At 37.8% G+C, this 15,704-nt stretch overlaps 2 protein-coding genes across 3 annotated transcripts in view; one reads left to right on the forward strand and one right to left on the reverse strand.

Moving 5' to 3' along the window:
* LOC107217405 (regulating synaptic membrane exocytosis protein 1) overlaps positions 1 to 15,704 on the forward strand; it is a 1,749,170-nt gene that overhangs the window by 80,038 nt on the left and 1,653,428 nt on the right. The gene's annotated exons all lie outside the window — the stretch shown is intronic.
* On the reverse strand, positions 8,575 to 10,617 carry LOC124295543. Its single transcript, XM_046745957.1, has one exon. It carries the CDS (start codon positions 10,615 to 10,617, stop codon positions 8,575 to 8,577), a length of 2,043 nt encoding a protein of 680 aa, XP_046601913.1.

The following is a 15,704-nucleotide window of genomic DNA, read 5'->3' on the forward strand; positions in this document are numbered from 1 at the left end:
CTGTTGTATAAACTCAAACACTTTATAAATTGTTCCTTTCGGGTTCTACATCATTAACGTCATTCATTGTTACAGAATATACTTTATATTTTACCAGTTAAATTACTTCAAACCATTTATTTTCAACGCGAACCTTTTCCCATTTTCATTATTATAAATCAGCCTCAACCATTTAAACAACTCTCACAGACCTGTATAGGACTCGACAACAATGTACCCACATTACCGGCTTATCGAAAGGGAGGTCCTTCTTAGTGTTAATTTTTTATTCATTGTCGTTACGTGGGAGCATCTTTGATTATCCAATTAATCATTAACTACCACCGCTTAGTACACTCTCACCCCACGTAACACTAGCAGCCAAGCAGCCATATCAGTACGTTTTACTTCTTCAAAAGCAAGCAGTTTTTAAATCAACCAGAGATTCGCCGTCCTCCTACACCACCAAGTTCACCCGAGTGCTGCTACACGCCACCACCTGTCACTACACCGATTCGCAGTCACACATCTTTGCTGCAGCCTTCACCACAACACAGGTGAACAACCACCGTTCCTTCCATTATTTGGAAACCAAAACCTCAATTTTGTTGTATATATGTATATATAATCAATGAATCAACAAGCATACGTCTAAATATAAAATTCTACAAGTCTCATCTTTGACTTCAGCAGGGACCAACTCCCTGCGGCTCAGTCGAAACGCTAGCCACATCTAGCCCATCAGTCCTTTCTGGGCCTGACTGGATGTTTCCGTAAGTTTATTGCAGGTTTATTCCTCCATCGCGAGGCCACTGACTAATATCCCACGTGATGGAGACACCTTTCGATTTGATAGAGAACAGGAAGATGCATTCCAGCAATTGAAGACGATTTTGAGCAGCAGACCAGTGTTGAGACTGTATCGCGTCAATGCTGACACCGAACTTCACACCGTCGCTTCGAAGTATGGCTATGGTGCCATATTACTGCAACGAGACGACCAAGACAACACACTCCACCCGGTATTCTACGCCAGTTGGAAGACAACCCCGGCTGAAGAAAATTACAGCAGTTATGAACTCGAAGTCATAGCTGTAGTCAAGACATCAAAGAAATTTCGGATCTACTTACTCGGCATCTTATTTAACATTGTAAGTGACTGTGAAGCCTTTCACAAAACCATGAATAGAAAGGACTCATGTGTACGAGTAGCCAGATGGGCTCTTCTGTTGGAAGAATTCTAGTGCAAAGTCGAACACAGACCCGGCAAGAACATGAGACAAGTCGACGCCTTGAGCAGGAACGCTCTTCCGGAAGTCTCCCTGGTCGAAGAAGAAAGAGAAGGGCTAATAGCAAGCCTAAGAAAAGCACAGTTAGCAGATGATGAACTGAAGAAATTTTTTCATGAAGATGAAAACGACAAACTAGACAGATATGTCGTCAGAAACGGTATCCTTTACAAGGAGATAGACGACGAATTCCTAGTAGTCGTTCCAAAACGGATGCAAGTGGATGTTATCAAGCAAGCCCATGGCAGAGGACACTTTGCGGTCCAAACGATAGATACTTTACTGGAACGGGACTACTGGTTCACGAAAATGAGACCCAAGGTCGAACAAGTGATCAGAAACTGCATGAAATGCATTCTTGCCGAGCGCTAGCAAGGTAAACAAGAAGGATACCTAAACGCAATCAATAAGGGCTAACACCCACTTGACACTTGTCATGTCGACCACCTAGGACCATTGCCCTCGATACTTGAGACATAGAATCACATTTTTTTGTGACTGATGCCTTCACAAAATTTTCTTGGCTTTACCCAACGAAGACTACCGGAGTAGACGAAGTCCTGAGTCGCTTGGGTAAGCAGGCAGCGATCTTTGGAAACCCCCAAAGAATTATATCTGACCGAGGAACGGCGTTCACATCACACGCTGTCGAAGACTACTGTAAAGAAGAGAGTATTCAACATGTCCTAACAACCTCAGGAGTACCACGCAGCAACGGACAAATAGAACGCACAAACCGAACAATAATCCCGATTCTAACGAAATTGTCCTTACCGAAGCCGCAGGAGTGGCATAAGCACAGCGATTTGACGCAGCAGTATCTCAACTCTACGCCAAACCGAAGTATTGGTACAACGCCATTTGAGCTGCTGGTCGAACAGACTATGCGCTTGAAGAACGATATCTAATTCCGAAAAATTATCGAAAAAGAGAATCTAATCCTGTTTTAAACCAACCGAGACCAGCTAAGAGATGCCGCCAAGCAGCATATACAAAAGATTCAAGCTGAAAACCGCAAAACGTATAACGCAAGAAGAAGAGAAGCATGCAAGTATCACGACGGCCACCTCGTAGCTGTCAAACGCACCCAATTTGGCCCCGGACTGAAATTATTCCCTAAGTACTTGGGGCCATACAAGGTGACAACGGTAATGCGCAATGACCGATACATCGTACAGAAGATCGGAGAACACGAAGGGCTAAATAATACTCGAGCCTCCGCCGATTACACGAAGATGTGGCGACACTCTCACGATGAAGTCCTTACCAGCGACGAATCAGACATCCAGGACGATGCATAACCAAGATGGCCGAACAGTGGAAATATTCAAAATTTTAAATATCCCGCGATTGCAAAAAGAGGCCGTCAGAGGGTGACACCAGAGCAGAGACAGGTCCGAAGATAAGAAGAGTGTAAAAACGATCGGAAAACCTGTAATCCAAAAGTTTACCTTGAACTTTAATAAATTCTTTTTTCCATAGCAACTATTATTCCCCACTGAATCCCACATGAAACATGTGCAATTTGAACATAACCTCCAATAAAAAGCATGCGGTCTAAGCCGCTATAGGTGTAGCAACTACGGTTAATGCTTTTATAATTGTGTATTTTGTTTTTTGATTGTTGATAACAAAGCCGAAAGATAGTAGGCAGGGCCCGCCGAAACATCACATAATACAAACAAAATGCTGAATAAGCATTATGTCATTCATGGACCCCAACCGACGAATCCCTACATGGGTACACATAAACAAACTTATTTTCATTGAAACACAAAATATTCCACGTACAACGTTTACATAAGCAATTATGTAGAAAAAAAAATGGATTTGACAATAAAATATTGGCACAGAAACATTTTTCCAGGCTAAAATAGAATAAAATGAGTCTGACTGATGTAAACAATGTATCCACACGTACATGAGAGGCCGGCCTAACCCCCTGGCATTCATCGGTATTAGCCGGCCGTAAACTGTTACTCACTATCGCGCGGTGCTGGTAGTAGTTTTGTCCAGTCAGGTTGCGTCAGTTTCGATCGGTTCGAAAAGCCATGTATCATGAATTGAATTATTCAATGTAAGTCATTATGGTGAAGTTGGCATGATAAAAGAATCAATTATTTAAACTTCTTATATGACATTCATTACGTTAATTTCCGGATTCTATACACATTAGGTCTTAGTACACTTAGATGTTTTTTTCATAGATTATTTTTTTTTTTTATCACTTCCCGCAGAAACATATGTATGGAAACTTTCTGTCCATGGAAATTGAGAAACCCCAGCAATCACCTGTCTAGAAGAAACCTTGTAAGAAGACTGAAAATCTAAAAACCATAATCACAATCTTGACCCACATCAGACTTTTAGAAAATAACAGATCGATTGTTCTTTCCACTGTACCAAAAACACTATCATCCGGAGCCAATAGCTTACGCTGCTGCAGAACGTCGCTTTCTACGAAATGTTTGTAGCACACTGTTTTACCAGCTTTCACACTTTGACTCCGGCGTCTTATCACACCGTTCCACAAATCCTGGCGACCTTATTTTTAGGGACCGCTGTAAAATGTAGTTTTTCGTAATTGGAGTCGTATCCCGTGTACATCCAGGTACTGTATACCGCTGCATAATTTACGCAAATACAGTGGACGGTAGATATATGGCCCTGCCGGAAAACTCGAGAAAAGGAAAATTCTCCGAAATAGCTAGCTGCTAATCGCTCCCACTGCTAGCGTCAAAAGCGAGAGCCATGCGCGGTGGAGAGTGATAGTGCAGCCCAGTGAGAGATGGGCACGCTGAGGTGGGGGATACTGCATTTGTGTGTGTGACCGTGCGTGTGGAGGGTACTCGCTCGCATGGCCTCATACTAAATGGCCATTGATCTGGCGCCCACTGTACTGAAATTTTCCAATCTCTTTTTATTTTAGTATATTAGTGTTCATGATTGATAACAAAAGTAATGATGACCACGCACATACTAAAAATTTCCGCTGTGCTTCTATTTTAGTGGGATAATATTAGTGACTGTCAATAAAAGACACATAAGTAACGATAGTAACAACTCAATGTTAGAAAGCGCACTATAAACAGGACCAAATGACTGTTAGCACCCCGTAGCGGCATTAATGGTTCAAAATGGGGTAAGTTGATTTAAAGTGGCTAGAGAACGGACATCCGCGCGGATAGAAAGTTTACAAAAATAAAAAGGTTGGCAAACTTGTAACAGATTGTCGGCGGCCGTTTCTTAAAATAAAAAATTTATTTTCCGTCACCTCGACTCCATTTTCGAAAAAATTGCAATATGGATTAACCCTTTGAGTTACACATTTTTTTACTTGATGTTCTTGCCTGAACCTTGTTACTTGTGGGTTCTTTCGTTGCTCATCAGGAATGTGAGGTCAGAATTTAACAATTTCTAAATCAAGTTTATTTCAGGGTTAATTCAAGCTGCCATTTATTCGAAAATGGGATTGAGGCTAAGAAAACGACTTCCGAGAATCTTTTGTATATTCCCCAACCGTTTATACTTTTTATACAAAAACTTCCGATTCGGCACAGTTGGCCGTCGTTTAGACATTTTTGAAATAACTCATCCTGTTTTGAACCACTGTGCGGCAACTACATTCGCTGGTCGCTTTCCTCTACGGTGAATTAGGTCTAGTGCCGTTGAGACAAGAAATTTTCGACGAGACGAGAAACGAGACGAGACATTTCTTGTCTCGAGGATCGAAATTCTCGTCTCGTCTTTGAGAAATATCAAAGCTTTCTCGTCTCGTCTCAACAGCATCACTATCCCGGCTAAATGACTGTTTTCGAAAGCGGGATTAGTCATCAGGAAACACAGAAACCGGCTGAACAATCAATCGGCGAGAAATATTTTGTGCATCAACGGATGGATGTCATGCAGCCTAAGATCCAACATTCACAAAAACTTATTTCTGTAAACAATATTTTTAAAAAACGATCAAAAATTGTTCTACATTTCTTCAAGTTACTAAATACTTATTCAATTAGAAGCAGGCTATTTCATTCACACCATAATATAAAACCATAATGAAATATATGTGATGTATAGTACTAACATTTTTTCCATCAATTTAACCATATATGAGATATATCCAATCCTCTTTCTCCAGAAACTCGAGATCCTTGATATAACGAAACCACATGGACTATGTGTAATTTGTGTAGCATAATATATGTATATGTGTGTGTGTGCGTGTGTCTAACAAATAAGTATCCAAGTGCTCCTAATACCTAATTCTGATTCCCAATTCTTTTGTTTTTCAACTCTCGAGACTCGAAACATCTCACGAAATTCTCAAAGCTCTCGACAAGATTTGAGACGAGACGAGAAATTTAGTTTTTTCTAGTCTCGACGGCATCACTGGCTAGTGCCTGTGTGCTGAGCTGGCTCTACCTACCGACAGAGTTTGCGTCACTCGCGCCATGATAACTGGTGGGGGGCCTCCGATTCATGAAAAATCGCTTCCCCTCTTATGCTGTTGCAAGCTTATTGAGAGAATGTACTGTTCTGACTCGATGTGATTCATCACCGACGATAGGATCTTCGTATTCTCGCCAATTTAATAAAACGCGAAGAACGATACATTCACTTACTTGTGTATGTTTCTCTTTTGTATTGAACAGGTAGTGCGACATTGCCGTTGACATACAATTACCATCACTAGCAATTTTTCTTATTCTTTCTTCCATTTTACTTATATCAATCACTTTGAATCGATGACATAAATTTTTTTCCCTTCAAGATAAAACTGTCTATCAACAAATATAAATGTTGGGATTTTGGTTTAGGCAAGGACCATGGACAAAAGGAACGGTCGACCTATAATATAGTAACGCTGCGTTTATTAACTGTCTTTGAAGACACCAGTGAGAGAACACTGAGCGGCGGCTTGCACCGAGTGTATAGAAGTTTTTTAAGGAAAAAAATCAATTTAATCAATTTGAAAAATGTAAAATAAAAATACAAGAAATCGTTTCTTCCACGATAACACTAGGCTTAAAATTTTTGAAATAAACAACAGTATTTTGAGGAATTTTTTGGACAAAAACAGAGCATACAAATAGGTTCAAAAACAACATTCTTATCTAAAATTCCGAAAAAAAATTAGTACAAAAGCTCTTGATATTTTGTTGTGAGCATTTAAAAGAAACAAACGAAATCTTCCAAGGTTCATATTTTATGCACGGCCAGACGAAAAAATTCGAAGAAAATCGAGAAACCTTTTTTCACAAAATGCAAAAAGATAGCAGAGTTGAAGCCAAATAAAAAATGATAAAATGCAGTATAGGTCGTGTTAATACAGACTGATGGATACATAAAAGAGGTTTGCGTGATTGACGGATATTATTTCACTATAAAGCTGACATATGAAGGAAATTTGAAAAAAAAGAAATATACAAAGCCAAGAAACAATTAGAAAAATTATCGATTACATAGATACATAATATTTTCAATATTCACAGACAGATATGAAAATTAGTTGAATAGACAAAATGCCCATAATATACCAAGATTCGATATGATAATATGATATTACCGAATAAAAAATTCGAAACGTAGGAAAATTGAAAATAGAAAACAATAGGAGCCATAAAAATATATAAAAGATCGAAAATGTTCCTCGACTTACTCCCAAAATGGAGGTACGAGTTTCATGTTGGAACGGCAAGTTTTAGCCCCGAAACACAATAAACGTGTTTATGGAAACCCAATGCTAATAAAAGAGTTAAATTTCCCACGGTCCAAGCTGCGGCTGGCTAACGAGAAACGTATGAAAAATATGACACAATTCACAAATGTTCCTCGTTTGACCCCCAAAAGAGCGGTATGAGTTTTATGTTGAAATGCGGAGTTTTACCCTCGAAAATCAACAAATTGCATTGTTTTTCGTGAGCACATGACCATATTTTACATTTTTTCGCAAAGTTCTATATTTACTCGACTATTCACGCTAATTAACACGTGCCAGAACATAAGATTAGGAATTTTCGGATCGGGGGCTACGGGCCCCTATTCGTCTCTGGATTTCGACAACCTGCAGCCAACTTCATCGTCGTCTCTGTTGCAGCTTGTTTCGCCGCGTAAAATTCAGACCTTTCCATGGACTCAGAAGTTTTTGGATACAGATGTCCTGATTTGATTTCCACAACTTCGTCGAACTCCTTGTCCTCTCGTGTAGTCGGGTGACACAAATTCCTTGTAGGCTTGTATTTATCTGCACTTCCTTTTCTTCAAAAAAATGGCTGCTTTCCATTTATTGTCCCATATGTGATTAACTGTCAAATATAATTCCAACCGTCCCATAAACGTTTCTCAGTCATCCTTGCCCAGCTCAAATTCCAGCTTGATTTTCGACTCAATTTTTGCTATTTCTCTTGAGCTATTACTTATATTTCCTTAAGCAAGTTGAGATAATTGGTAAATTTTTTTTCTACCTTTCGGTAAAGTGTTTTGTTTTAGACGCTACATCAACAGTTGTTAAACGAATACACAAGTTTTCTTTTGATAACGACGATACTTCATTTTTACCTTTAGTCCTTTCTACAAAATCAGTATATTCTTTATCAGACATTAGTCTTTCTGACGCATACATGGTTCGAGATTACTCGTCGCCAATTGTTATGTATTTTCACTAGTATATGAAATGAGACACTTCACAGATATACAATTTTTATTTATAATCCAAATCTTGGTTCTCATCCATGTTAAATGTAATAAATACTAAATTTTCTTGGGAACTTGGACAGAATTGATCAGATTCAACTTATCAAAATTTGCAACGTTTCGTTGGTTTCATTTATTTTCCAACTTCATCAGGCAAGCTGTAACAGATGTACATAAACTTTAAAATTAAGTTGCATTAAACAATAGACATGATACATGTAAGTTACAAATTTAGAAATAATAAACTAAACAAAATTACAAAATATTTACTTTTGAGGTTAAATCATCGTTAAAATCCTTTGGTCCATAACATCAAGTCAAAAATATGTTTAAATAAGACTAGACAGATATATACATTTTTTTTAATAAAATTATAAATTCATTGTGCCAATAAATCAATTTAAATAAAATAAAATGGACAAATATAATGATGGACAAATACACATGTCAAACGTAGTGACTCTTAAATCACAGACTGTACTACTCTCACACAGTGTGATAGTACGTGTGGAGCTCGCATTATCTGTATTGTCAACATGACTCTGTTGTCCATGACTAGTGCTATTCATATTGTGCGCGAAAGTTCAACCTCTAAGTAAAATAAAAATAATTACTATGACTTCACTAAATCCTTAACATCATTTATCAGGGCACTGTAAATTGTACTGAGGTTTTGCGTGTCGGATCTAAAATTGACACAATTCATCGCCTTAATAAAAATCATTTCACTTAGGTTTCTCTTCATGTAATTTTTCTCCAGATCTAAAATCTCAACATCCTCGAACTGAAAGTTATGACCATCCTCAACAAAGTGATGTTCCGCTAATGCTGTTTTGTTGTTTTTTATGGACTTCTCAGGTCTGCAGTCAAGTTTATGTTGTCTCACTCTGGCTTTTAATTTTTGCCTGGTCTGTCCAACGTACCATTTCCCACACGAGCACGGAATCCTGTATACCAGGCCAGATCTATCTTCTTTCTCCACTTTGTCTTTTAGCCGGGAAAATAGATCCTTAACCTTGAATACATTATAGAATACCAACTTGCAGTTGGTGTGCCTAAATAAAGATCCCAGTCTTGGTGACAAGCCTTTTATGTAGGGAAATCTGCTAAACGACCAATTCCTGTTGACATTGTTGCTCCTGATGTTGTTTCTAATCCTCTCGGACACAATTTTCTCACACTTGCTGATGATCTTGTTTGGATAATTGTTAGATGACAGTAATCTTCTAACCATGCGAATACTTTCCTTGGTCTTGTTCACATGACTCAAGCGCATGGCTCTGTTCCAAAACCCTTTTACAACCCCCAATTTCTGGCTCAATGGATGATTGGAATTAAAATTCAAAATTCTTCCTGAGCTGTACGGTTTCTTGAACCAAGAAGTTATAAGATCACCATCTTCTGATCTTTCTATTAGTATGTCCAAAGAAGGCAACTTCCCGTTATTCTCAACTTCCAAGGTAAACTGGATGTCCTTGTCAACACTATTAAACACATCTAAGATGCTGTCTACTTTATCCTTTGGAACCACTGCGAAGAGATCATCAACATACGACTTAATAATCGGAATTTCAAAGTCAAGGTGAGTCAACGCCATTGAAACAACATAATCTACTGCAATGATGGCAATTGAAGGACTTGCTGGACTCCCCATAGCACATCCTTCCTTCTGAAGGTAAAAATTGCCATCAAACATGAAATATCCCGAGTCGTAACAAAAATCAATAAGCTCTAGTAGAGTAGTCTGGTCCAATTGCACAAATTTCTGGATTTCATCCCACCGCTCAATGATGATTTTCCTTATTAAACTGTTATGAACATTAGTAAAAAGAGATACTACGTCCAGTGATATTAAAACATGGTCTTCGTTTACCTTTTTCAGTTTGATTTGGTCTAAAAAATGAAATGAATCTGTCACATTATATTTCAGACTCATTACGAACGGTAACAGACTCTTATGAACAAAATTGGCGATCTCATAACCTGGTGATCCTATGCTACTGACCACTGGTCTAAGTTTACACCCAGGTTTGTGGGTTTTCCTTAAGCCATAGATTCTTGGTGCCAATGCACTGTGAGTTCGCATTAGCTTACCTTGGATGTTGTCAAGGATACCAATATCCACAAGCTTCTTTATTAAGCGGTTGCTTATGTTTTGTAGCTTTGACGTAGGATCTCTTTTGATCTTTTCATATGTTTTACGGTCGCCAACCAACTTATTCATTTCTGTGAGGTATTCTTCTTTGTACATAACCACTGTTGAATTACCTTTATCTGAGCGCATTACTAAGAGATCTTCATGTTGTTTAAAGAAATTTCTTGTGACTTTGATATTTTTAACTAGGTTGAAGTTTTTCTTGTGATTGCTGTTGCTTCTACGCTGATATTTAATGTGATTTGTCACAATATTTACACCTCTTGCTCTCAGATTATTTCTCACTTTCGTCAAACCCTCGTTGGATAACTCGTCATCTTTCACTTTGTCGATACATCCCTCCAGATCCTTAATAATTGTAACGACCGGTTGATTGATATTCGTTGTTGGTAGTCCATAGTTAAAATCTAACTCTAAGATCTTCTGGACTTCTGATGGTAAAACTGTATCAGTAAAATTATAAATTCTCTTTCCAACTTTTTGTTCTACATTGTCAGTCATCTTGTCTTGTAGCTTCCCAAACTTTTTGATGTTTTGTTTTTTTATTTTCTTAAAATTGCTCTCAATTGCTTTTATTTTCAAAAAATTGTGTCAATTTTAGATCCGACACGCAAAACCTTAGTACAATTTACAGTGCCCTTATAAATGATGTTAAGGATTTAGTGAAGTCATAGTAATTATTTTTATTTTACTTAGAGGTTGAACTTTCGCGCACAATATGAATAGCACTAGTCATGGACAACAGAGTCATGTTGACAATACAGATAATGCGAGCTCCACACGTACTATCACACTGTGTGAGAGTAGTACAGTCTGTGATTTAAGAGTCACTACGTTTGACATGTGTATTTGTCCATCATTATATTTGTCCATTTTATTTTATTTAAATTGATTTATTGGCACAATGAATTTATAATTTTATTAAAAAAAATGTATATATCTGTCTAGTCTTATTTAAACATATTTTTGACTTGATGTTATGGACCAAAGGATTTTAACGATGATTTAACCTCAAAAGTAAATATTTTGTAATTTTGTTTAGTTTATTATTTCTAAATTTGTAACTTACATGTATCATGTCTATTGTTTAATGCAACTTAATTTTAAAGTTTATGTACATCTGTTACAGCTTGCCTGATGAAGTTGGAAAATAAATGAAACCAACGAAACGTTGCAAATTTTGATAAGTTGAATCTGATCAATTCTGTCCAAGTTCCCAAGAAAATTTAGTATTTATTTATTTATAATGTAGTACAATGGATATAAAAGTAAGAAATACAGTCACGTGGTGCCTGTACAGTAACAGCACTACACGAATGATCACGCCTGCGGTCAAGACAGCTCTACTGGCCTTTAACCGGCGTGCTCGTTTCTTGTCTCACTGTTCAGGCATACACGCAGGGTCGTCTTAACCGTATTGGGCGCCGTGGTCCGAAATTTAGTCTGCGCCCCCCTTGCCAGCAAAAATATAAAAATAAAACTTAATTTTTGTGTTCCATTTTTTTAATTTAATTATTGTAACTTATTCTACAATAAAATCATATACATTTTCAAATATCAAATTTAAATTTTCTGGCTCTTAAGTTGGCAAAACTTTTTTATGATATCGTCTGTTTTGAAACCTACTTTCGATTCGATACTTATTATGGCCAAATTTGTCGATCTATCTTGTGTCATGGTTGATCGTAAGTAGTTTTTTACTCATTTTAATTTCAAAAAGGACTTATTAAATAGATCTTCCCTGTCAATATCCGATCTATTTTAACGTGATAACTTTTCTTCTAAGTTTAGACATTGTGCTTTTCTTGATCTCCCTCCAATGCCCTCCAACTGTCGATTTTTTGCAAAAATGAATACTTGTCGTTATGTTCTGTTAATAAATCGAATCTTTCATTTAATTGCTAGATCGCGGTGTCGAGTAGCAAAAAATAAAGATTTACTTTAAATTTTGTTTTTTAGGCTCATCTACAGCGTCGTAATTAAAATGTCTTTTTCGGGGACGTGGACAAACAGTTTGGGTGAATTCAGATTCACATTCTAAATCTTCAGCAATCAATGTTGAATCAAGTAGCAACTGTTCAAATGCAATGTCTGTGCGGTATGCGCTTAAATCGTTTGTTAGGCAGATCGATCGTTTGACCGCCTCTGATGGAATAACATCTGAGTTTTGCAAATTTTTTCTTACATTATTAATTTTTGCTAAAATGTTGTACCATATTACAACTGAATATACGAATTTATAAGTCTTCAGTTTTAACATTAAAGAACTCGCCATGTTTCTTGCGTCACTGACGTACTTATCAATGATAAAAATAGAGTATAATGTATCGTAAATTTTATCCATATCAAAGCAAAGAGTTTTTAGAGAATCAACTGTGACTTTGCCACCGTATATTGAAAAAGGTTTTGATGTCAAAGTAGGTATCTAGTTCGTAATGATATCCCAACGTGAAGTTAATGCCGAAAAAATATATATATTTTATGAACGATAAAAAAAAAGTTTGATGTTGCCAATGCACTTTTAGCGGCATCATTCACTACTAAATAAAGCGTGTAAGCGTCAAACGGAACGTTATACGCACGAGGATTCGTGTCCAATATTTTTTCCTCTTATGTTTGCCCCATTATCAAATCCTTGGCCTCGTAAATTTTCTAGTTCAATATTGCATGATTTCAATAAATTTAATAAACAAGTTGCTAAACCTTGTCGAGTAGTATCAGTTACAGGCAAAAAACCTAAAAAATGTTTCCTCACTTCAGCAGTTTTTGTTGACAGGTTAAAATAAACAAACCTTTCAATAACAATAAGTTATTCTTTGTGTGAGATATCAGGTGTGCAGTCTAGACACAGAATAGTATTTAGATTGTTCTAAAAGATCAACTATAGTGGTTCTAATTTTTTCAGAAAATGAATTAATCAATTTATATTGAATATTGTGGTCAAGGTAATGGGGCATGCGATGCTGAGCACTTTGAATTGAAGCAATATGTTCTGATCGTATATTATCAAAGTTAGAAATACATTCTACTAATTTTAGAACATTTCCGTTATTTGAGTCGATTAATTTTTTAGTAGATCCTCTAAAAGCTAAATTTTGAACAGCCAAGAATTGTATGATTTCGAATACCTATCCTCTCAAAAACTGTCGTCCAACTCTTTTTCTCGCATGCTTTTTGAGCTTGATTAACAGAGTTCACTGTTTAATCGTTTGCTAAGTCATTTCCTAGATCTCAATATTTTTTTTTTAAAAAGTATGTGGCCTGAACTCTTTTCACGTCTTTCTGAATTTCTCGATAAATGCCTCCAGTCTCTAAAACCAGTTTGACCATTAAATGCAGTGCTATTAATATTAAAAGGCTTACAGAGAAAATAGAATACAGAATCTGTAGATTTTGAATAAACAAGCCAATCACGGCAAATAATTTCGTTATTTTGTAACTTTACTGTAATATGTATCGTTATACGACCTATTATTGCTATCAAAAGGATATGCAGATATTTTAACCGGAACTGGCCCATTTTTTTTTTTATAAATAATCTTAATTTATGGGGTATTATTTGTGGCCAGAGAGCAGGGTCATTCGCGATATCTTCAGAAGATCGTGCATCCGATGAAAATTCAGAGGTCGTGATTCATTTGGAGTAGGCAAAGTACTAGGAAGGATTGTGTCTTTTGAAGCAGGCGTCCTCTTTCGTGAAATAGGTGTCTCTTCTGAAGAAGGCGCCTCATCTAAAGTAAGTATCTCTTCTGATTGTCCAGTTGATGTTGATAAAGATGTCGCTGAAATTCAAAATGACATGAAGTAGAGCATCGAATTATTAAAATTGTTTCATTACAAATGTTTTTTCTAGGTATTCAACCATAGTATTACCCGAAACAAAGGTATCGAAATCCAAAATACAAAACACAGATTTTATTCTAAACTGAACTGAAATAAACTTACCGGGTCAAAAAAGACAGTCAATCGGAGAAGCTTTTTAATGTTTTCTTCTTACTCAAGTTGTCTTTTTCTATTATGTATTAAATAAAAAACGAAGCAGAATGAAATATCTCACACAGATCATAGGTAATTATGATTTTATACGTTTGAAATAGATCACGATGTTTGTTAACAACTTATTACTTCATTTCTGCACTGCAATTGTAAAGTTTAGGCTGATGTAGCTGAAAAAAGTAAATTAAAATGCTGGAGATTCAGGTAGCTTAATTTTAGCTGAATATAACAACTTTCGTTTATTTATAACTACTTAAATTAATTAATCACATTAAATTGTTTTTTATCACGGTTTATATTTAATTTGATTTTGATAAGCAAGCGAGGTTATGCAAAAGCATGCCGGATTGCGGGTTAAGCACATGCGGTGCGATGATCCGACCACTGAAGCACAGAAAACTCAAAGATTTCGAAACTATAAACTAAATCAAGCAATTAATTACATATTATAATTTATTAGCAAGATATCAGCACGATATAGCGAGAGATTAGTGAGATATTAGCAGATTTAGCAAAAGCGTGATGCGATAGCAAAAGGTTACAGTATGCAAGAGAGCGGAAGAGAAAAACGTGGCGAGCGGGAGAGCTGGCTCCGTGGTCCCAGCTCTAGGCCCGGCGCGCGTCGAGCGCCGTGAAGATAGTTTTGGGAACGCAGTACTGGCCAGCCATGCGTGAGCGCGATCGACGGCGCTGGAGATCGACTGACGGTAGGGAGCAAGAGAGGGAGATTTCAACATTCTCCCCCCTTCTCCGCTCGTTGGAGAAGTACTTGAGATGAAGGTGGAGCGACATCTTGAAGATCTTCCTTGTGCCTCGGGATCGGAAGGAGTACCAACTTGTGTATAGGTCTCGTGTACGTCGATGTAGCAGTCTCGATGGTGCCGACGCGCGTCAGGTCATCTTTGCCTGGGTGAATGTGCGTGACGCGTCCCAACGGCCATTTTGACGGTGGATAGCGTTCGTCTGAGAGTAAGACGAGCGATCCGACGTTGATGTCGTGGAATGTGGTGTTCCACTTGGAGATGGTCTGGTGAGATTTCAAGCAGGCGTCTGACCAGTGAGACCAGAACAGTTGGAACCTTTGTTGAATTTCTTCCAGCCTTGATAGTCGGTTGTGAGGCGTGTCGAGAAGTGATGGCTCAGGTATCGTGGTGAGAGCTGCTCCTCGGATGAAGTGTCCAGGCGTAAGGGCGATGAGATCGTCTGGATCTTCGGACAGAGCACTGAGGGGTCGAGAGTTCAACACTGCTTCAACCTGAGTCAGTAGCGTAGAGTAGTCCTCGTACGTGAGGATCTTGTCTGAGTTGGTGCGAGAGAGGTGGTGTTTGATGGATTTCACGGCAGCTTCCCATTTGCCACCCATGTGAGGAGCTCCTGGTGGATTAAACTTCCATTTGGTGCCGTCATTAGCGATGAGTTGCTGTAAATGCTTTGATTCTTTGGTGGAACCAGCAAGCAGTCGTTTCAGGATGACGTAGGCGCCTTGGAAGTTGGTTCCGCAGTCACTGGTGAGCGTCTTGCAGATGCCGCGTCGTGCAGTGAAGCGTCTGAAGGCTTTCAGGAAACCGTGGGCGGTGTAATCGGTGACAAGC

Source organism: Neodiprion lecontei, chromosome 7 (genome assembly GCF_021901455.1).
Source record: "Neodiprion lecontei isolate iyNeoLeco1 chromosome 7, iyNeoLeco1.1, whole genome shotgun sequence".
In the NCBI taxonomy this organism is placed as follows: Eukaryota; Metazoa; Arthropoda; class Insecta; order Hymenoptera; family Diprionidae; genus Neodiprion; species Neodiprion lecontei.

Excerpts from the sequence above, each read along its gene's own strand:
- LOC124295543 (XM_046745957.1), bottom strand. The coding sequence starts at position 10,617 with ATGACTGACAATGTAGAACAAAAAGTTGGAAAGAGAATTTATAATTTT.